Source organism: Sander lucioperca, chromosome 1, assembly GCF_008315115.2.
Source record: "Sander lucioperca isolate FBNREF2018 chromosome 1, SLUC_FBN_1.2, whole genome shotgun sequence".
Lineage (NCBI taxonomy): Eukaryota > Metazoa > Chordata > Actinopteri > Perciformes > Percidae > Sander > Sander lucioperca.
This window is the reverse complement of record NC_050173.1, coordinates 15,088,295-15,110,291: the sequence shown is the minus strand read 5'-3', so window position 1 is coordinate 15,110,291 and position 21,997 is coordinate 15,088,295. Positions and strand designations below refer to the sequence as shown.

Genomic DNA, 21,997 nt, shown 5'->3' with positions numbered 1-21,997 from the left:
GTCCACTATGTCATAAAGGCAAAAATGCCCCCCCCCATTTAAAAAATAAATGAAACAACTGTTTTTGAGAAATCTTGTAAGTTTGGTGTGGCAGATGGCTCTAAATACTACGATGCCCATGACCCTAACATTGTCTTTATACTTCACAACAGCCTAAAAGACAATTCAGCCACTGACCAGAAGTATTTCTCTTATACATTCTCTTTCCCCTCTGATATATTTAGCTTAGCCATTCTGCCCTGATTTTACCTCCCCTGTGGATATTTGCCCTCACCTTGCGGTAAAGTCTGTTCCAGCGTGTGAACAGGGCACGCTTGCAGAGCCGCGAGGGTGTCCCTGAGTCCCGTCTCTGTCCGGTGGCTGTGTTGACCACCTCCAACTGTGAATCACCCAGCGTCCAGTTGACACTCACACATGAAGCCTTCCCCGGCTGCTGATACTCAGCACTGCTCAGCCCTATAGAGAAGACAACACATGGGGTGGGTTTAATCTCCATTACACTTAAGGTTCATCCAAATTATCTCTGTGTAAAACAAAACATGTCAGAAAAGGGTTTCAAAATGTAATGCACTTGTGAGTAAAACAAGTATCTGAGTGGAACTTTACGTTTTTCCTGTCAAACTTCCACTCTGTTGTTTCGTGTAACCTTCCTTCCCCTTCCCTCACTCTCTCTCTCTCCCTGAGGCTAATGGCAGACATAAAGTTTTGCAGCGCTGCAAAAAGCCAAGTCAACCTGGGCCTGAAACTGCAGGGCTGTTTATATGAAGCTTTGATATACCCACAGAGGAGGGAACAGGAGATCTATTGAGCATATAAGCAATGTGTTTTTGCCTTTGTATAAGTGCTTGTCTGCTCTTGAGTTCCAGCAGTTAAGAGGTATTGAGTGTTGCCAGCTATGTACGCCATAAATGTTATCTCCAGTCACAAAGATGAACCCTCGCCTGTCTGTCATTCTGTCCCGCTCTCTCCACCTTTTCTCTCTAAAATAATTAGCCTTGATAGCAAAGCACACAAAGCAATCAGTCGAGGAAGGAGAAAGAGAGACGGAGGTAGAGGGAAAGTGGAGGTGAGTGGCTGTCGCATTGGGTCCCATGTAGAGAATTAGCCGTCTGCATGCTGGCAGAGGTGCCCGGGCCTGTGGCGGAAACAGAGCTGACAGCGGGGTGAGAAAAGAACGAGGGCTCAGGGCAAAAAATGTCCTTTAGAGGCAACCGTGGGTGTTTCATAGGAGCCAGTTCACCAGTATATTCCGGGTAAGGAAAATGGAGAATTTTAGATTCAGTGTTCGAGGTTTTGAAAACATCCAATTGTACAGCCTGAAGCAGTAACATATGCTGAGTGGAGTGAGAATACAGGCCAGCTAGAAGTTTCCAGCAGTGATAAAGAGGCATGTATTTCTATTTATTTTTTACAGGGACAATACAAATAGATCACTGTGTGTGTGTGTGTGTGTGTGTGTGTGTGTGTGTGTGTGTGTGTGTGTGTATCAGTGTTAGCCAAAAGGCACATTGTCACCTGTTGTCCCAGATGTTAGCCATAAAAGGTTGTAAAAGGGTTTCTGTGATTAACCATAAGACAATTCTTACTCTTACAAATAAAGGCATAGTTCAACATTTTAGGAAATGATTCCCTCTCTTGTCGAGAGTTGGATGAAAAACTTGATACCTCTATCATGTCTGTACAGTAAGTGTGAAGCTAGCTAGCAGCTGGTTAGCTTTGCTTAGCATATAGACTGGAAACATGGAAACAGCTAGTTTGGCTCTGTCCAAAGATAACAAAATCTGCACCTCTTAAGCTAACAGAAAATAGTCCAGCACATACTGTAACTGCCTGTAAAACCAAAACGTGTTGTTTATACACTTCAGTTTTAGTCAGCTTTAGATGCTCTGGTGGGTGGACTTTCTTATAGTACCACTGGATACAGCCAGGCTAGCTGTTGCCCCCTGTTTCCAATAGTTATGCTAAACTAAGCTAAGCTAGCCAGTTGCTGGAAGTAGGTCGATGTTAAGCATGACTGTGGAATCTATCGTCTTTTCTAACTCTTGGCCAGCAAATAAGCGGATGTGTCAAACTATTTCTTAATACTATTAATAAAACGACTTACAGAAAGTCTGTTTGCCAGGGTAGCTAATAGCTGACCTCTGGCTTCCTTTGAACATTATCAAAGCTGAAACTATCTGATGTGTGTACTTTGAATTACAGTACAATATGTTGCATTGTGTTTTGTCACAGATGTGTTTTTTAACCTAATGCTGGCAATACTACAACAGAAAGAAAAAAAACGATTGCAATAGGCGTTATAGTGCCAGAGACATACTATACTTAACATGTAGCATCTAGGCTACAAAATCTGACAGTTAAATGCTGCCTGAACATTATATCCACTCTAAATCTGTCTTCAGAAAGGAATGACTGTCTTGGATTTCACCTTGACTTCCAATCCAGTTTTTTATTATATCTTGCAATGTTAACGATACCTTCACAGAAAATCAGCAGACAGATTCTGTGCGACGGGTGAACAACAGTTGCCTCTGATCTCACCGTCTGACAGACAGCTTGTTATAGTACAATACCCGATGTGCAAAACCACAATACATGCCTGCAGATCATCTTCCTCCTTGCCACACTCATTTTCCCATCTTCACTCTTCCATTCACCAATCTCAGCTCTTCTTTTCTGTAGCTCCTTGGAGCTGAAATGAATTGCCTGCCACAGTAACAATCCTCCAAGTCTCTTATTACCCATCTCTTCTCCCTTGTGGAGACGCACCTCTTTGAACAAAAGACTCTCCTATCCATCCTGCCTTTTTCCTTGCTCTTGCTCCATTCATGGCTCATTTCATTCCTTCAATGGACTTGACTCCTCTGTTTCTGTAAAAGCCAATTTGATTTTTCCCTCATTGAAGACTTGATCAATTTCTCTTCTGGGAAGTGTTTGGCAGACATGAAAGAGACAGAATTAGAGCCTTTGGTTATAGGATTCATAACTGTAATAGTACACATACCCGTAGTTTAATATCTGAGGCTGCTGTAGAGTCACAGTACAGCATATCTTGTGTGTTTATGTGTACACATTGCATCTATACTGCATTATTGTAGTACTGCAGGGCTTTTAATAGTATTCCTTAGGGGGGTGGAGCTGCAGAGGAGGAATAGTGAAGCAAAAAGTGTGTGAAAAGATGGTCTTCTTCTATGTCTGTGTGAGGGGCAGCAACTCATTTATGAGAATGGCAGACATGTGACTGAAAGGTTGCCGGTTCAAATCTCTGAAATACTTTTTATTTGCTTCCAACAGCACTTTGCCCCCAACTGCTTTAAGCAGTAACACATACAATATAAATACATTTAGAGCTACTTTCTTCCTTAACAGGTGTGCAGCTCTCCAACGTAGTTCTAAAGTGCCAATGGATACTTTTAACAATCAACCCCAGTCCTTACAGAACTAAATTGGAAAGATAAAAAAATGTATCTTCTTGATACATACTGACTTTGGTGATGTACATAATCATTATATCTTATACCATTAAGTTACCTCCTATCATATTTAATATCATATTATATATAAAACCAACAGGTCATCGGGTATTCTTAGCTCACTGGCAGCAGGAGTGGAGCATGTATTTGGGTGTCAGGTTCAGTCTTGGACAGTAATTATTAAAAAAGTAAGTATTACTATTCTATATTACTATTAATATCAGAGTTTAGGTATTACCAAGTACGCTTTCACACCTGAGATGTTTTCTTGAACATTTTGATGGATAGTCCGGTTCGTTTGGGGTGTCGGCGAGTTTCACTTGACGTTCCCACCGCGTGACTAGTTTTTCCGTAACGAATGGTATAAGAGGTTACAATTTGAAATTGTGAAAAGTGAACCAAGGCGTAGCTGTAAAACAAGCATGTGTCCTCTCCAAACTGCAAAACTGGTGGTAAAGTCACAACCATTATTAACCGCGTTTCCTTTATCTACTGGCGTCCTGATTCTTCTTATCCCAAAACGACAAAGCCCTGCCACAGTTTCTGTTCACGCTGCGGTGGAAGTGAACAGCAGGACGAGAGTGAAGGACAAGTCACACCATCGATGTGTTTGGCCCCTCGGGGTTCAGGTGTAGCTGCTTTGGCTGAGTGCGATAAGAGCGGGCCCTGCCATCCCCAGGAATTTCCTCTCGGGGTGTTGCTTTTAAATAACCCTGGACACACAATGGCCGAGGAGCTCATCAGAGCCAATGAAAGGATGGAGGAGGAGATTGGGGGGGGGGGACACGACCCAGACATCTGAATGCAACCAAAGTTCTCTTTTTCTTTATTCCCCTCCTGCCTTGCTGTCTCCCCCTCTTCCCCTCAGCCTGTCTCTCTCTCTCTCTCTCTCTCTCTCTGTCCGAGCTCCCTTCAGATTGAATGGCTGTCTGATAAGGGCTGTGATTACATTGATTTGGTGTAGGGCCATCTCCACTGTGTGTCCATCTTCCTTCCTCTCCTCCCTTTCCTTCACCCTTCTACAGATTGTAGCTACTCGAGGTACTGCAGGTGCAAATATCTGACAGTTTGCGATGTGTGGACACACACAGAAAACACTCATCATTGTGAAGTGTGTCAGAGGGGAGGGCAGAGCATTTGCAGGAGGGGGCCACCTCTGTTTTAGGTAAAGAGGATGTCTGAAAGTAAAGGGCATGTCTATATCATTCATCAACACATAGAACCCTCAACACTAAGACAAACGTAAAAGACATTGTGCTGCATCATTGAAGGGAAAAAAAAACTATTTATAGTCATTAAACCAACTATGTACTTACTGCGAGGTTTATTATAGTTGGAGTGAATAACTTAATATTATAAGTAAGTATGATCGATGAACAAATGGATCGCACCTGAACACAGTTCTCCAAACGTTAACTGCAGCCTGTAATATCTAAAATCTCGTTTCAAGACAACTCAAATGACTCCATTCAGAAAGCCATTGAACAAATCATGAGAAATGCTCGCTGAGGTCGTGGTCGGTGGATTCAATGATGAATTTGTCCCGGCGTTCATCACCAGAGGACAATTCAGTACAATTATCAATCTTGATGAGGATAGGCCTCGCAAAATATTCATCCTCATGGCACCCAATTACCCGGAGCAGAGCCCTGCAATCCTATGCCCTTCAAGAAGTATACTTGAAACCTGATAAAAGTATAGTAGATATGGAGAATGTAATAGATTTATCCATTGTGCGCATTTAAGATAATACATATGCGTAGTTGGCGGTTTCTTAATATGTGATTGTCAACGTCTTTGTTCTCATCAATCGTCCATAGCAACACAATGTGCCCTACATCGCTGTGCATCTCTGTCGCTCAGACACTCTGACTGGCCTAGATCTGAAGTGATGGCTGATGCAGTTTCTACAAGTTGGGTGTCATTCAGATTCTCTTCCAACATCCGAAGCTGGATGTTGGAAGAGAATCTGAATGACTACAAACGAAAGCCTCAGGTCTCAGTGGAGCCCTGGAGGCAGACAACTTCATGGCTGTTGCTTGTCTGGCTGGCACAATGTAACTGTAGAGAAGCAGGGGTACATGAATTTGTTGAAGTGTGTGTGTGAAGTGTGTGTGTGTGTGTGTGTGTGTGTGTGTTACATGTGGGATCTGTTGTAATTCATTTGGTCTAGAGCAGACATATTTATTAAAAAGAACCTCTGAAAATAGATACTGTATACACATGGCCAAGGATCTCTGTATGGGATGGCCCCATCTGAAAACACAGAGATCTCTTTAGCACAGATTATTTTGGCAGGAGGAAAATAGAAAGCACAATCTGTCATTTAGCTGGAGAATATAAAAAAAACTAGGAAAAAAAAATTCACCAGAATACTAAAACATCCAAGCAGTCAGTCAACCAACCTTTGACTTCCTGGTTTAGTGAGTTTAAAAAGTGTTTTTTTCGGCTAAATTGGTAGAGGGCAACACAGAGATAAAAGAAGAGTGTATTGTGGACTTACATTTATCAGGTGGACACAAACACGACTCCAAATGAATGATAATGTTGTTCTGTATCTGCTGAATGTGTAAATAGATAACTCTTTGCCATATTAACTTAAAAAGTGATAAAGTATCAATGCTGTGTTCACAACTTGTTTCTGCTGCCCCCAAGTAGCAAAAAAACTATTTAAAAAATAAAGAATTAAACTGACTAAATATAACTGATGTAATAAGGTTTAGCTGAGCAATCTCATGCAGCGTTTTTTAAATGTAATTCACCTTAAACTTCTATGAGATGGAAATATAGTTGTCTGTGGTTCAACACAGCATTTTATTTGACTCTTATTCCAAACTACTGCATTTTCAAAATATCAAAGCGAAAATAACAACTCAAACGGTCACATGGATAATCTGGGTGTCCATATGCTTATGAGGGAAACTGACCAAAGCAGCAACATTTCCAACTGAAATAATTTCATTTGAATGGAATCGCTGTGGTCTGATCAGTAGATTTGCTCAAGGAAGTCAAGTACATTTGTGCAGGTCTTTCGCACAGTTTTCAATTTTTGTGAAGCTTTGACATGCAATTTTGCACTATTTCAACTTCTTGACGGTTTAGAAACCACTTTAAAGGTTTAGAGACCAAGCTTCCAGCACCAGCTATATTGAAAGGACTCATGAATGAATTTCATTGTGCCTTTTTATGGTGTAAAAAACTTCCCTAAGTCGATGTATTCCAAAATGTAATTTGTCTAAATCCCACTGAGACGTGTCTGACTGTCTGTGTCGTGGCCGTACCGCTGAGCAGGGGCTGGTTGCGTCTGTGCGTGGCGGGCAGTGGACCCAGGCGCTCCTGGCGCTGGTTCAGAACTCTGCCCAGATGGCCCGTGTGGCGCAGGCTGCCGACGGTCACGCTGTGCAGGTACACCGGCTCCACAAAGTGGCTCAACAACGCCCCCTGCAGGCCGAGGATGTTCCATCTGAGGGGCGGGGAGAAAAGCGGTATGATGGTTTGAAAAGTAGAGGAGGAGGGGACGGTGAAAAAGGAGGGAGAAGACAGAAAGAAGAATGAGAGAATGGCATAAAGAGCAGTTGTGGAAATGTGGGTGAGGATGAAAGAAAGAAGAAGGGAAGGCAACAGTTGGGGGGAGGGAGAATACATGGGAAGAGAGATAGAATCAAGGCGGGAAAGGAAGAGAAAGGGGGAGAGATGGGTAGAGAGAGGAAGTGTAAAAAGAGAGAGAGAGACAGATGTGAGAGCCTCAATGACAGGGGGAGACAATTTGATCATTATCTTGATGTGGGACGTGATGAATAACAGCCACTGGACTGACAACACACACAAACAGATTCTCACACGTACACGTAATCTCACACACACACACACACACACACACACACACACTCCCCATTTTCCCTGGTTCAGAGACACAAACCATCATCGCCACCTACAACAACACTGCCAAAGGTCAGTCCATCAGCATTCACTACATGAAACAACACATTACCATGTGTGCATTCATCAGTGCCATTGAGGTTAATGCACTGCACGGGGCTGCAGGCAAGCTTCTGTCGATTGCTCAACGCGAGGGGCAATCACCTCAGGATTTGTTTAGGGAGATCCATGAGTGACACAAAATCACTGTGGGGCTAATCCTGCCAGCCGCACCAATGCCTGTTACTGTAGCCAGCTGGTCATGTGCCACCTACTGTCGAAATCCCCTCTATTTAAGCAGCAGATGCTAATTTCTGGATGGAAAATGATAATTACCGTGTTTATTATCATTCCTGCCCTTCATAGAGAGAGAAAGCCTGCTGTGTGCCTGAGTTGTGTACTCTCCGGTGCACTGGACTAATGAACTTATGCGAGGCACAATCTAAAGCTCGACATTATGCTACTAATTTTTAGATAATTTGTTCTTTTTTTGTTAATCAATGTCTCTTTATCATGGATGCAATTACAGCGGCTGCCTGGTTTTTTTTTTTTTCTTCTCTCTCGCCAACTTAATAATCACTCATTACGGCTTCTTTCGTTTCCCGAGCAGTCAATTAACATCATTTGGGAATCACTAAACGGGCTCAGGAAGCAGCGGCCGCCTGCCTACGCTTTACCTGCAATCTGTCAGCCAAGATCGGCCCTTCTCTCTCAAACAGAGTGCTCCACCCAAAACAGAAATAGTTTAGCCTGAAATATTAATTTACCCAGAAAGCGACACCGTGAATCAGAAACATCTTCTAATCTCATGCAAGAAAAGACAGCCATCTGGCTTGGGTGTGTGAATTTAAAGAGAGGAGAGGGTAGAGACCTCTCTCTCTCTGTCCCTCTCTCTCTCTCTCTCTCTCCCTCTTTTTCTCTCTATCGCTCTCTCTGTCTACATCGATCCTTTCTTCCCTCCCCCGGTAAACGCAGACCATTAAAGTAATGTGTTCATCTGCATAAAACTGCAGTGGATTGGAGAACATCATCGTTATATGAAAGCCATTTAAGCCCCTCAATTAAATCCAGCTGTTGACTTCAAATCAAATATTAGCAAAGGAGCTTCATTGGGCCTGGCTTAAGAAAACAAAACGATGATCATCAGGTGAAGCAATGATGGGCTGACACATTGCCCGTTATCAAAAATGATTATGATATGATGATTAAGATCCTAAAATCCCTTATGGTCAAGCCTGAACTAACTATAATTAAATGTAGGAACTGAAAGAAGTAGGGAAATAAAAAAGCAATGGGAGGTTGCAAAATGAGTGTGACAGAGGACAAGAGGAGTATCCAGGGGATCACTTTAAGACTGCAGCTGTGTGTGTGTGTGTGTTACTGTGTTGAGTCTGCGATCCTAAGCTCCTCTCAGTTCCACCCTCCACCCTGACCTTGATAAACTGGCCCTTGGTGATCCACTCACTTTAACGACGGCCACCCATCATTTACAGCCATATAAAAAAAAAGCAGAAAGAGGAGGCTGTGGAGCAAAGAGAGTGCGTCTGGCGTCTGGCCTGGCGGGATGGAGGAGAGGGGATGGTGGAAGGGAAGAAAAGCAGGGTGTCCCTTCTCCCTCCCCTGTCACTTGATTTTTTTGTAAAGTAATTGCTTTCACCCCCGTTGGTGACCTGGGTAGATTTAATCACACCATCTCCAGCCCTGGCCAACTGAATCAAATTGGTCAAATTAACAGCGGCTCCACAGGAGAAGGGTTCACCTCTCTCTCTTCCCCTCTATGTGTGTGTTTGTGCCAATCCTTTCACACACCCACACCCCCACACACACACACACACACACACACACACCCTCTCAGCTGTAGTCCTGTATGGCTTAGTTGGCACAGAGCGGTGCTTACTAAGCTAAATTCATGGGTTCAGTTCCTGTTGAGGTCCAGCCCTGGCAGAAAAACTCAGACTATATTAAACATTGATTTCAGATATGTTGGAAAATGCAACATCAAGAAGTAAAGAATTACTGTTGTTGAGTACCTTCATTGTGTGTGAAGTATTTTTAGCTAGGCTGGCTCTAGGAATGGCAATGCCGGTCTGTCGGTTGGTTTGACGGTCCACCATTTTACAGTAATCCAGATTAAAATATGTCATCCAATATATAATTTTGCATATATGTGTGTGTGTGTGTGTGTGTATGTGTAGATGTCTCCCTCTGCATGTAAAGATGCTCCAGTGTGTACACATCGATGCTTTTACACCTCACACACGAGGACAGTGGGGGAACAGAGGCGGGAGAGCAAAGCCGTCTGTCCTGTGCGGGCTTGCCAACATGCAGACGATACATTTAGAAATTTAAGAACAAACGCAGGCTCCATTGTGTTTTTGTTCTGTGTAATCTACGATGGTTACACTGACACTGCACTGGAATTATGACATTATTTCACTGCTTGGCCCTGCCAGCAATCCTACAGAACATTTAAATTCCTGTGTAGAAACCTTGCTCTTACATTTTGGCATGTACCTGGTAAAGCCTAAATGAATATATAAATAGAAATACGTGTTGTATGACTAATATCTTCGCTAGAGGAGAGTCACTCTTACAAATCTGGAGATTAAAACCATGATGCGATTAATGCACAAATTCATTAGAACGGGATTACCTGTTTAAAGTGACATATGGGAAATCAATAGTCACTACAAAAGAGGTTATATACAGCGTGGCTCATGCAATGCAAACATGCACCTACACACATGCGCTAAGGTAAATATCAGACAAACCACTACGTGGCTCATAAAGCACATTTAAAAAAAGCTTTATTCAAACAGCGATAGCTCCTTCTCATAAGAAAGTTAATCTCCTAATAAAGTTAACCCTTCAATCAATCCTTTCACCTTTCCTTTCTGACGTAGGGTGAAAGGATTTGGTGTTCACATGGTTTGTTGGGATTTTTATTTTGGGGTATCTTGTGACTTTTACAACTAAATCAACACAGCCCCTGCACTAATAACTTTTCAGTTTAAACTCGCTAAAAGAGACCAGGCTCTTACAGGTATGAATTAGTTTGCAGGATGTTCAGTATGGCAGCAGTACAGACAAGATATTTATCCAATTTAGTTTGACCCACTTGACAGATAATAAAATCAACAAGTGAAATGAGACAGAATATAAAGAGAGAGTTTTGATTTTAAACAAAAAGTGCCCAAAAAAATAAATAATGCAACCCTAAACACCAGACAGTAGGAGCTTTTTAGATGCAGAGGTAACATCCGACAGCACTGACCTGGTGATCTTGTCGGTGCAGGACATGGTGATGAGCTGCTCGCCCTGTAAGACGCCGTCCCACGTCTGGACGGGCCCCCGACATCGCACCGGCACCGTCCCCTCGCCTGACTCGATTTTGGTCCGCAGGTGGCTGCGGTGCTTTCTCATGAGGTGTCTGCTGCTGTGCACTGTCAACACAACACATTACATTATGTCATTTCTTATTACACGGCTTTGCTGGATAGCCAATTCAATTAGCGATTAATGAAGTCCGTTATTTCTAAATAACACAAAGGCGTTTCAGATCTAATCACGTCAATGAGCAGCCAAGATTCATTTTGTAGACTTCTAATCAAATTTACTGAAAATGCACCAGGTCACAAAGACAGCAGGTAAAATAGGCTGGAAACAGTCTAATATTTTATAGAAAACGATCCATTATGTAGTACACATTCGCTCTTAAATGTTCCATTCTCTGCCTAATTAGGGGTGTTCTCAGTTACTAATTATTGGTGTTCACGTGTAACTAGCTCCATGTAATTAGAAAAGATGAATGTTTATCCAATTTTATTGTCAGCCGATAAACAATAAAGGAGTACTTTTATATATATTTTAATAAGATGACAGGTACAGTTTCCAGTGAAAGACAAACATTGCAATTCCTTTCAAAGCAAAAGTTTAAATGAGGTTAATAGCTTAATTTATGGAATTAAATGTATTATCTTGGGACCGTTGACTGCTTAATTGTTAATGAAGTAAGTATTTGACTGGATGTGCGGAGCAGCCTGTGGTTTGGAAGGAAGGAGAAGGAACCATTTTTGCTGGATTTAGCAGTTTGGGTGCACCCTTGATGAACTTAGGACGGTTAATATTGGGCATGGTGTGACGTTGTACTGTAAAAATATTATCCAACAGTACAAACCTTGTCTTTGAAACCCTGTTAGTGAGAGCACAGGCTCTCAATCTGTTTAAACCACTTTCATGTGGTTTCCTGTGGGCGTACAAGGCAGCATGACCTCTATGGGTGCAAATTTAGCTACAACAGTATATGCTATTCTTAAATAGTCGGCATAGTAACAGAAAAAGAAAACTCCACACTTTCAGGAAGAAGGAAACATTGAAACAGAAGCACTGGATACATTTTTCTTGCTTTCAGTAAAATTACAATATGGATATCTCCCTAATAAGGTGACCAAGTGTACGTAAACATTCACCGCTTCTGTTTTAATAACCTCTCGTTCCTCTAGGCTTAAACTCTTCCTTCTCTCTTCCTCCATGGCTGTTGCTTCGGCGGATGTGACAGCAGCTAAAAATTAAGCTCCGACTTACAGCTCAGAAATGTTTAAGAACAGTCAGGAAAAGGTACTAAGTCATTTTCTAATCTCTGAGAGCGCACTGCAGAACAGTTAAGAGGTTTAATGACCAAAAAACGTCAAGTTCAAAGGCTTCTGCAATGACGGCGTCATCTCTTCTCCCTCTCTCTTTCCATCCTTACTGGTTTTCATGACAATCTCGCCATGCACTGCACTGTAGCATATATTCATAGAGCTGAATAGCAGCTTCAGTCTGTGATGAAAGGATGGGGGCGATATATACATTCTACTGATTACATTTCTGAACTCGTAGGCCACCAGAAAAATGCTGGGCAAACCGTCTAAATGAATATACAATTTATTTTCAGTGGGTAAGCAATAAAATGTCATCTAGTCAGCACACGGCTGAAAGACGTGGCTGAAAGAGGCCATAGACGAGATGTGACATGAAAAGGATGCCAGCTTCCTGACAGAAAGTGTCTGGAGAGAAGAAAAAAGCAGAGCAGTGGCTTTCAGAATAGCTTCCAGACAAAATGATCTCTCTATAAACCTGAGAGAATGAGATAATGCAGAGAAAATGACTGTAATAACATTACAAAGAAATGCATGGATGGATTAAAAAAAAAGAAGCTTTATTTTGATCTCTTTTCAGTATTGTGAACCTATGTAAAACTAAAGAAACAGAAAGGCCTGGTGTCTTACAGTCTGTGGTGATTTCATAGGGCGAGTTGAGCCTCCCGTCCCCACACGGCGACGTGCTGATGTACATGTGGAAATGGACATTGTCTCTCAACGTGTAGCCGCACTCCTTGTGCCGCACAAATATCGACTCCTCCCAGTCCTCTGGCCTTTTACTTTAGGAAAAAAAAAGGCAAAGAAAAACAACAGGTACAAGGGAGACTGATGAGAAAGGTAGCAGCATTCATCACAGCATAGGAAATAGATTTCCACTTTTCTTTTCCAGTGATGAAGTGAGGCGGGGATGGAGAGAGATGGACATTGGCCCTCTCTCTCTGACCACAGTCCATTCTCCTGCTGTCAGACCGACATTACTCAGGCTGTCCAAATGTCTCAGGGGAAACAGGGAGAGTGAGTTTAACTTGTGCTCTGTACATGCTTTGCATTTGAGTCGTGAAAGTGTCACCATGAAAGTCAACGTAAGAATTGTCTGGGTTAAAATAATGGTTGACTATAAAACAAACGTTACAGCTAGAGATGTTCCTATACCGATACCAATATCTGAAAAGACTCCGATACTGCCTAAAATGCTGGAATCGGAAAGTACTGGAGTTTATGCACCGGTCTGATACCACGTAATTTATCTCTGAATAAAATCTACTTTAAAGTAGTTCATTTATGTCCTTTTTCGTTTATGACCGACTGTCAAACTGGATGATAAAAGAAAGTCCCGTGGTGTTCATTGTTTGTGTTTGTTCATGTTCTAAAAAGAGTTTAGTCTCGCTTTGCCAGACCGTCCTCCACAGCACTGTTGAGGAGGGTCTGGCTAGTCCACACAGCATTCCAGGATGGGAGAAAACCGTGCTCTGGTTTATTGGCATTTCTTTAAATCAATCACAATCGCCATGGGCGGTGCTAAGCTCCGCACGGAGCCGCTGCAAAATAGCCTCGGGAAGGAACTTGTTTTGGTGGAACATGTGTACGTTCAAAGGTTGTTTTAGTCGTGCAACAGAAAACTTTGGACAGATAGTCTAGCTAGCTGTCTGGATTTACCCTGCAGAGATCTGAGGAGCACAAAGAAAGTGGAAGGAAACTGACATCGGTGAAAAGACATGCATTCGGCGGAATTTTCTGCCGCACCGGAAGTGGAACGTCGTGGATATAGACTAGGTGACACATTAACTTTTAAATCTGGGTCACTGTTTCTGCTCTGAGCAGGAATAAAGCTTTTATCACTCACTCACACATAAGTATGTACACAAATTATATTTAGACTATGCATCTCAATGCAAAGCACGTCTGTACTCTTTATATAACCTCTCCTCCGTCTCCGATGTCCTTTCACTGAGTGTGAATATGGAAGTTCTGGCATTTTGTTTGGCCATTTCATTATGAGTTATCTTCCCCATTAGCCATTTTACTCAGCTGCAAAGTATCTGTACCTGCCATTCAGCATTGTGCTAAGACAAAAAGTCAGTGCTGTGTATGCAAATATGACATTCAACGATCTAGACTTCTAGCCCCTAATCTGATGAATCAGCCTTGCTATCGAGTTCCTCGGGGAGCTCAAAAACATAATATATGCTTATGCACTGAAGGCAGTTAGGAGTCAAAACTCATCAAGATCGTCTCTTAATACTTTTTTTGTGTGCATTAGAGCACACTGTACAGGTTGTAAAGGCACACAAAGTAGATATATTTAAAAAAGTGCTAAAAAAAAAAGAGACCATTGAGACCCTGAGCTGAACCAATTCAATTAAATTTTCTTTATAGTATCAAATCATAACAATAGTTATCTCAAGACACTTTACAGATAGAGTAGGTCTAGACCACACTGTATAATTTACAAAGACCGAACAATTCCATTAATTGCCCCAAGAGCAAGCATTTAGTGCGACAGTGGCGAGGAAAAAGTTCCTTTTAGGCAGAAACCTCAGACAGACCCAGGCTCTTGGTAGGCGGTGTCTGATGGTGCTAGTTGGGGGTGTGATGAACAGTGGCAATTATAGTCACAATAAAGATAACGGAACTATGATTAGAAATAGGAGTTGTAGTAGTTTATGGTGTACCAGAGCACTGCAGGGCATAGCAGGACGTAGCAGGTGTGACGGCTCCTAGGCCTCAAGACCTATTAAGTCCCTTTGATTGCTGGGATCTGGGGATTGGCTAATAAGGACTGATGATTGACACCTGGATGAACTGATTGCTCACATGTCCATAAATAGGAGTGCCTGGGCAGTCACTCTTTCTCTCTCTCTCTCCTCAAGGTTGCTTGGTTGTTTGGACTTTGGTTGAGTTACTTTTGCATTCTAACATTGCTACACAAATTACACACATTACTGATAAACTGATAGCACATGTGTGTAGTGCATGTGAATTAGGGCTGCAGCTATCAATTATTTTAGTAATCTTCTTCTACCAATTATTCCATTGATTAATCGAGTAATCGGATAAGAAATACTTTTGTTTTATTGAAGAGCAATAATATACAATAGTTTAGTTTATTTTCGGAAAAAGCAATATTTTTATTGCCTACATTGCTTACAATATAATCTCTCAAAAAACGAAACATATTAAGTGCATTTAAGTGCCATGTTACATTGATTTTAAAGAAAATATTTTCTGAAATGCAATAAAAACCTCAAACTAAGGCATACATTAAACATACATAAACATTACCTTAAATTGTGCAGCAAGTCTCAGTTTCAACCTGAGACTGATCTGTATATAGGCCTATATGTAAATATGAGTTATACTCAACCTATTTTCATTTATATATTTGATTACAATACTACACAGCTCTGTTACACTTATGCTAGTAGATCGTTGATCACCTTTTTCTCTGTGAAAAGAGAGTGAGAGAAAATGGTGCGCAACAGTCAGCTGTTTTTCCGGCTCTTTAGATCAAATTGTGGTCACCACTACGTATTGTCTTTTCAATTTTCATCGTCCATACGACTGTGATTTATTTTTGTCGGGTCCGCTTTGTGGAACGGATGATTAAATTAGAGTCAATGTTTTCTGTTGAGATGCTGAAGCATTGACGTCCTGCTATTATTGTGGTAAGCTAGTTCCATTTTGCAGTAGAAACACTGTACAGAGTTTTCGTTTTAATTAGGTTTGAACTGATTCCAAACTTTGGACACTTTCTATCTCCAGCCTGTCTCTTTTCTTAGCCCCTTACGCTCTTTCTTCATTTTGTAATCAGTCTTCATGGCACGTGTCGCCAACAGCGTCAGCCCGGTGTGCAACAGTAATAATCCTCCGTGCGGAAACACCGTGAGCGATACAACGTTGGTAACATTAATTAAACAAAGTTTTGAGGCAAATCATTTTGCATCGAGGATTTTTAGTAGGGCTGTCAAACGATAACATTTTCGTAATCGCAATTAATCGTTGATTTTCTATAGTTAATCGCGATTAATCGCATGTTTTATCACATGATTAAAATTCTATTATTTTGCATTTCAGAACTGTTTTTAAGTACATATTAACAATGGAAAGCCATTCTTAACAGTGGATCTTGATTGGGAATCAAATTAATGCAAAGAAAGTGACTTTATGAACTTGATTTTAAGATTTGTATTTGTTTATTATATATTTAATCTAGTCACACATTTGAATTTAACAACAACTTTGAATGCACCACGAGGCTGTAAATTACCAGTTTCATTGAACGCACCGTCTGTGTTTTTCCGACAACAGCAGCTGCAGATTGTTACATCCCGGTGTTGAATCCTCTACAGTGAAATACAGTCAAACTTTATACCGTTTAGCGTTAGCTGTCAGCATTGTAACCGTGTTTAATCCAGCTACTAGCTAGCGGTAAGCTAACGTTAGCTGCTGTCGAGTGTAGTGTTAACTAGCGTCACGTGCAGTGATGTTTCTGTTTCCTGTAACGTCTGTTTCAGAACATCAGAGAGAAGTGCAGACATATCACTGGCACCGAAATCCGTGTTGCTATTCCTGCAGCAGCAGGATGTGTTACGAGGAAATACGGCAAAATAGTAGCCTGTTAGGCACGACGCAAAGCAGAGTGAAGTGAAAATAAATTAATAAATGGCGGCACGCAATTAATAAGATAAAAAAAATTAATGCATAATGCTCGGCCCTTAATCGCATTGCGATTAACGCGTTAATGCTGACAGCCCTAATTTTTAGTAATTTAATTATTTGAGTTACTCGAGGAATCGTTTCAGCCCTAATGTGAATCCATATTTTTTGGCTAAAAAAGAGTCCGTTTTCATGTCTATGTTCAGCAAAGAAGCATGAGATGAAGGCGATTGGTTTTTCAATAATAAGCCAGTTTTCCAGACTACCAATCGACTAGTAACAGCCAGCATTATTGAGTTTTGTTTTTGGGGATTAAGAATGTAAATGCCACAGAGGTTTCAAAGCTGCTGAAAATGTAAGTACAGCATGTCTTGGTGTCTTAAAGATATAGCAGAAGATAAATCTATTACCTCAAGAAGAGTTCAAGTTGAGAGTAGAGAAAGCGTAGCAGGGCTCTGCGGGCCGTGATTTCAGCGTGACAGTCATTGACCACTTGTCCCTGGTCACTTAGATACTCCCCGTTGATACACTTGGTGCCCGTGGATAACGCCACCACCTGGGCGTGCCTCAGGTCCAGACCTGTTGAACAATTACAGACAAATAGTTTGGTTTTGATACGATCTGTTGACTACATTGATTCCATAATCCAAAAGTTTTATATTAGCCCTCAAGTGTTTACCATTTAATCCGTGCCCTTCCTCACCTTTCTGTCAGTAGGAGAAATGTTCATTAATCATTAAGAAGTCCAAGAACACACTGACATTTACAAAGGAAGAAAACAGACTTGAATGGCTTAAATTGATAAAATTAACAACAAGAAACCAACAGTAAGGTGGCCAAAGGTGAAAAGCCAGGGTGCTCAAACAAAAAATTTAATTATTATTTCTCTGTATTATATTTATGCATATGGGATAAAGACTCATCTTGGAAGAGGACATAATACAATAAATCACATGTGGAACTTCAAACACATGTTGGCTTCAGAAAACATACAGAAATAGCCAGTAGAAGCCTAAGACATCTTTTATCTATCCCGTATTTTTGTATGGGGCAGAGCCGTCCTAACTTGTGTATTTTAGAAAATAGAGCTACAGTTGACACAAAGACATTTCCAGGTTTAAGAATTTAATATTGGATAAAGGATGCATTCAACATCAATAAGGTCATGGCTCAGCATGCTTTCATACGCTACACTTTTGCAAATTTTAACACTTTTAGACATTTCCAACTTGGCCTAAGAACGAGGTAAATACGCATTTGTTATAATTGTATAAAAAACAATACTTTGTATAAAACATTTTCACATCATGGCAAGTATTTTAGAGCAAAGTAGCATACAATGAAAGTAAAAAGATAAGAAAATATAAATCAAACGAAAATAAAATAAAGCCATTACAATAAAACCATTAACAGCGATGGGTGGATGGAAAAATAGGCCTCAGACTGAAGATGGTCATGTATGTAACTTGATCAGACAAGGTGGAAGAGTTCCATTTGCTCACACGGGGAAACGAAAAGGAAGACATAAGAGGAGAAGAGGGTAAAAAGGTCATTCTTTGGGTTATTTCCATAACCACAGTTCTCCGAGTAGCATAAGTGAGCATCTCTTCAGAAGCTCCTATCACACCACACCAGCCAGGATTAGCTAGCTCCAAGGAGTGAGGGAGGAAAGAGACCCTCCACCTATAACAGGGCTGGCACCACACCTTCTCATTCATATTCCTAACTCATATTTTTGTATGCAGAGACGTCCTAACTTATGTATTTGAGAAAATAGAGCTTATAAAAATAGAGAAAATAGACACTTTTCTCCATATTTACTCTGAAACCCAAGTTCAACAGATGATCTGTGTAACTTTATGGTTGCTTTGAGTGCTGCAATGAGCCAATCACTGACATACAGTATGTGGCCACAATGATCTATAGCTACCTGAGTGGCCTTTCTCCTGCCTCAGTACATTTTCCTAATACCTTTGGAGGATTAGATACATCCCTGATGTGTCCTCTGTGGGTGGTATACTGCAATGCAGATATATGCATTCATACATCAAATGTAGTGAGACAATCACAAAGGCCTTGAATACACAGCAGAGAACCAGACTTGCTCTCCTCATCAAAGGAGTCTATCAGGCCTGCTGCTTCTTCCACCTGAACGGAACTGGAAGCAGGTTGGTCACTCCGGGGGCCTTCCTGCAGGAAAAATATTTTCTTTATATACCATAGATCCATGGGAATCGGTGCCCTAAAAGGGGCGTTAGGGACGTCTGTCAAAGGTATAGCATTGAACCACAGGAGTGATGGCATGCACATTTTCACAAAACTCATCATCCCTATTTTTCTACTGTTTTGCATCCTTGTGACAGCTGCACCAAAGACGGACGCCCTGGGATGTCTCTGTTGGACCATCCCTGACTGACTGTCAAATTCCTAGGAAAGTACCAGGGACCTGATTTTCTGAGAGATTTACCAGCTCCTGGTAGGGGCTGTGCCATGCAGTAATTAAGCATCTTGAGGGAGAACCAGGTACAGTAGGTTTGCTTCATTAGGAACTCAAAAATTGTTTGGGCATGTTTTAGTATCCAAACTGGATATTTACCACAGTCTTGTGTTGGGTTTTGTGGAAACCTTCATTAAAAGGTCGGTATTAGGTAGGTAGCTGCTACTAGAGCTGGGCGAAATGGAGAAATTCAAATATCACAATATTTTTACTTTTATACTTCGATAGCGATTTCGCGGCATTATTGTAGGGCTAAAAATTGGGGCTTTAAAAAATATTTACACAATGAGATTTTAAATAATCATCAGTAATGTTGATATAATGACTAAGTGGGTAAAGGCAAATAATAGAACAGCTAAAACAGTAAGTGGTAAGTTTGGTAAGTTCAGAAAAACATCACTTTACTGTAATGCAGCCTTTAAAACCAGGAAAAGACAACACGATACTACAATATCCAAAAGCTAAGACAATATCTAGTCTCAGATATCGGTATAATATCGATATATTGCCCAGGCCTAGCTGCTACCTATCTGGAAGTAGCAAAAATACCAGTCTAGCTCGAGGTTTGTGAATGAGCACTGGTGTAGTGTCAGACAGATTTATGGGGGAATGGTCTTTCTCCTCCCTGACACTTGGGGCCTTGGTTCCACCCAATTCTGTTTGGACAGCATGATAGAAGCTTCTAAAGAGGTCACTGTAGTGGCATTCTCAACATGAGACATGAAGCAAATGCTATGAGAGAGATCACAGATCACAAAGTTATCCTGTCTTGTGTTGGTTTTCCTTTGAGAAAAATACGCTTTTCTCAGTGAGGATTCAGGCCAGTGCAGGGCCATGTGAGAGCCCGACTGACTGACAGATAGACAGAGGTGGTGCAGGTGGGGGGGGGGAGGCTGGATCAGCATGTTAACGGCATGCCATGCCACAAATCTCTCCCATCGCCTTTGAAAGTCAGGCTCCGCTAGCTTCAGGCAGACCTGCAGGCATCGCCGGCCCGGCACATGAGCTTTTATCAGCCTTGGCCCAGATGGCACTGCGGCGGTAGAGTCCTGACACCTCCACTGATGAGGAATGGGAAGGAGGACAAGGGAGGAAAAAGTTAAGGGAGGGAGGAGTGTGTGTGGCAGGTTGAGGAAAAAAGAGCATAGAGAAGAAAGGAGTCTAAGGTAGGGTGGAATAAGTTCAACTTTTAGTCTAGAAACTACAGCAGAAAACTTAAATAACTATGTTGTATGGACTTAAAATCTCAAATGAATGTACTGTACTATTTGGATCATGTGTAACATCAAAGTAAACCTTAATGTTGAGTAAGTAGAACTTTTCTCATCCTATTTTTGCCAGTAGAAATAAGTATTAGTCGCAGTAGTAATAATTATACTTGTTTCCAAAGAGTAGAGGAATGATCTGCCTTATTTCTTCGTGTTTCAAGTCACTGACACACAAAATGAATCAAACTATTTCATCACATCTGCAAAATATTATGTTGGTGTAACTTAAAGTACTACACTACAGTTACATATTTAGACACCCAGCAGTTATGGAGCAACATTAGCATTCATTGAGAGACATGTTTTGGACACCTGGTACTATTTTAGCTCTGTTTTTGGTCTCTATCAAGGTAAATAGCTGGCATTTAGCTGCTAAATGCTCCAATATGTTTACCAGCTAGTCACTAGCCCTGTCTGTTCTTTAGTGCTGTGCAGTTAGCATACAGTGTTTTTTTAGAGCTTTTTTACCGGAAGAAGCTGCAGCTGCCTGCTGCGGCTGAAAACAACACTAATAAAAGTGGTTAGATTGAACCAAAACAACAAAGTTGCAGCCTTGAAAACCAAAGCAATGAGCTAAAAGACGCTAAAATGCTTCGCAGAGTTGAAGGGAACTGCAGAGTCGGCCAGGGTGATGATTATCTGTGGGTTCATCACTACAAGGGATACCTTTCATATACAAGTAGTCATGGGATCCATTGTTAATATAGAAATATTGGTTATAGCAGCTTACTTGTTTTTTTCTTACTATGTGTAAGAGCCAATTATAATAATATAATTGGTTATAAAGAATATCTTTGGTTCCTCAGGTGCAACCGGGAAGCACATACAGTTTCTGACCACACGGACACACAGACACACGCACACCAACGCCACACAAGCATACACAAGCAGTAATTTGTCTGGAAACCAACAAATACCTCATGGAAATAAACTGAACTAATGGTGTTAACAGCAAATATGACTTGGACTTTCATTGATCAAAAAAGGTAAAAAGTGCGTCAATTACTCTACCCGTAGAAGAGCACCTCAGGGGCTTAAAGCTTGGGTTTAGCCTCTATACTATGTAAGAGTGATTTTAATGGTTAAGACTGATGTTTCTTCAAAGAGAATCTCTAAAACTCTAAAAGAAAAGAAAAAAAAATACATTAAAGACTGCCAGTGCTAGAAATGATAAGAGTCCTCTTGCCAGATTTGTTTTCTGGATTTGGATTTATCCATTGTATAAATCAAATGTTAAAACATTCTCCAAAGCAACAATTGAGGATACTGAGTTCTAAAAAAAAGTATGATTTAGCATCGCGCCTTTGTTGGGGTGCAAACAGGTGATTAACAGAATTATGTATATACTGTATACACAGCTTCAGAAACACATCATCCTGTGTATGCCGTGGTGTGTAGTGATTAATCAAATGTGTAAACACTGAGATAATAACTAGTAAAAGAACACTTTGATCAAACTATTAAAGCATCTTTCAGCACCTTTGGTCATTTGAATGAATGGAGAGTAAATTCATGTCTGGGGGGAAAAAGCAGGTTAAACCT

General features: G+C 41.1%; 1 protein-coding gene across 1 annotated transcript in view; it reads right to left on the bottom strand.

Moving 5' to 3' along the window:
- Positions 1–21,997, bottom strand: part of adarb2 (adenosine deaminase RNA specific B2 (inactive)) — a 302,664-nt gene that overhangs the window by 5,243 nt on the left and 275,424 nt on the right. Inside the window, exons 6-10 of the mRNA XM_035999226.1 lie at positions 17,101–17,269; positions 12,662–12,813; positions 10,666–10,834; positions 6,755–6,936; positions 275–456 (exon numbers count right to left, since the gene is read on the bottom strand). Coding sequence (XP_035855119.1) covers positions 275–456; positions 6,755–6,936; positions 10,666–10,834; positions 12,662–12,813; positions 17,101–17,269 — 854 coding nt within the window. The remainder of the gene's footprint in view (positions 1–274; positions 457–6,754; positions 6,937–10,665; positions 10,835–12,661; positions 12,814–17,100; positions 17,270–21,997) is intronic.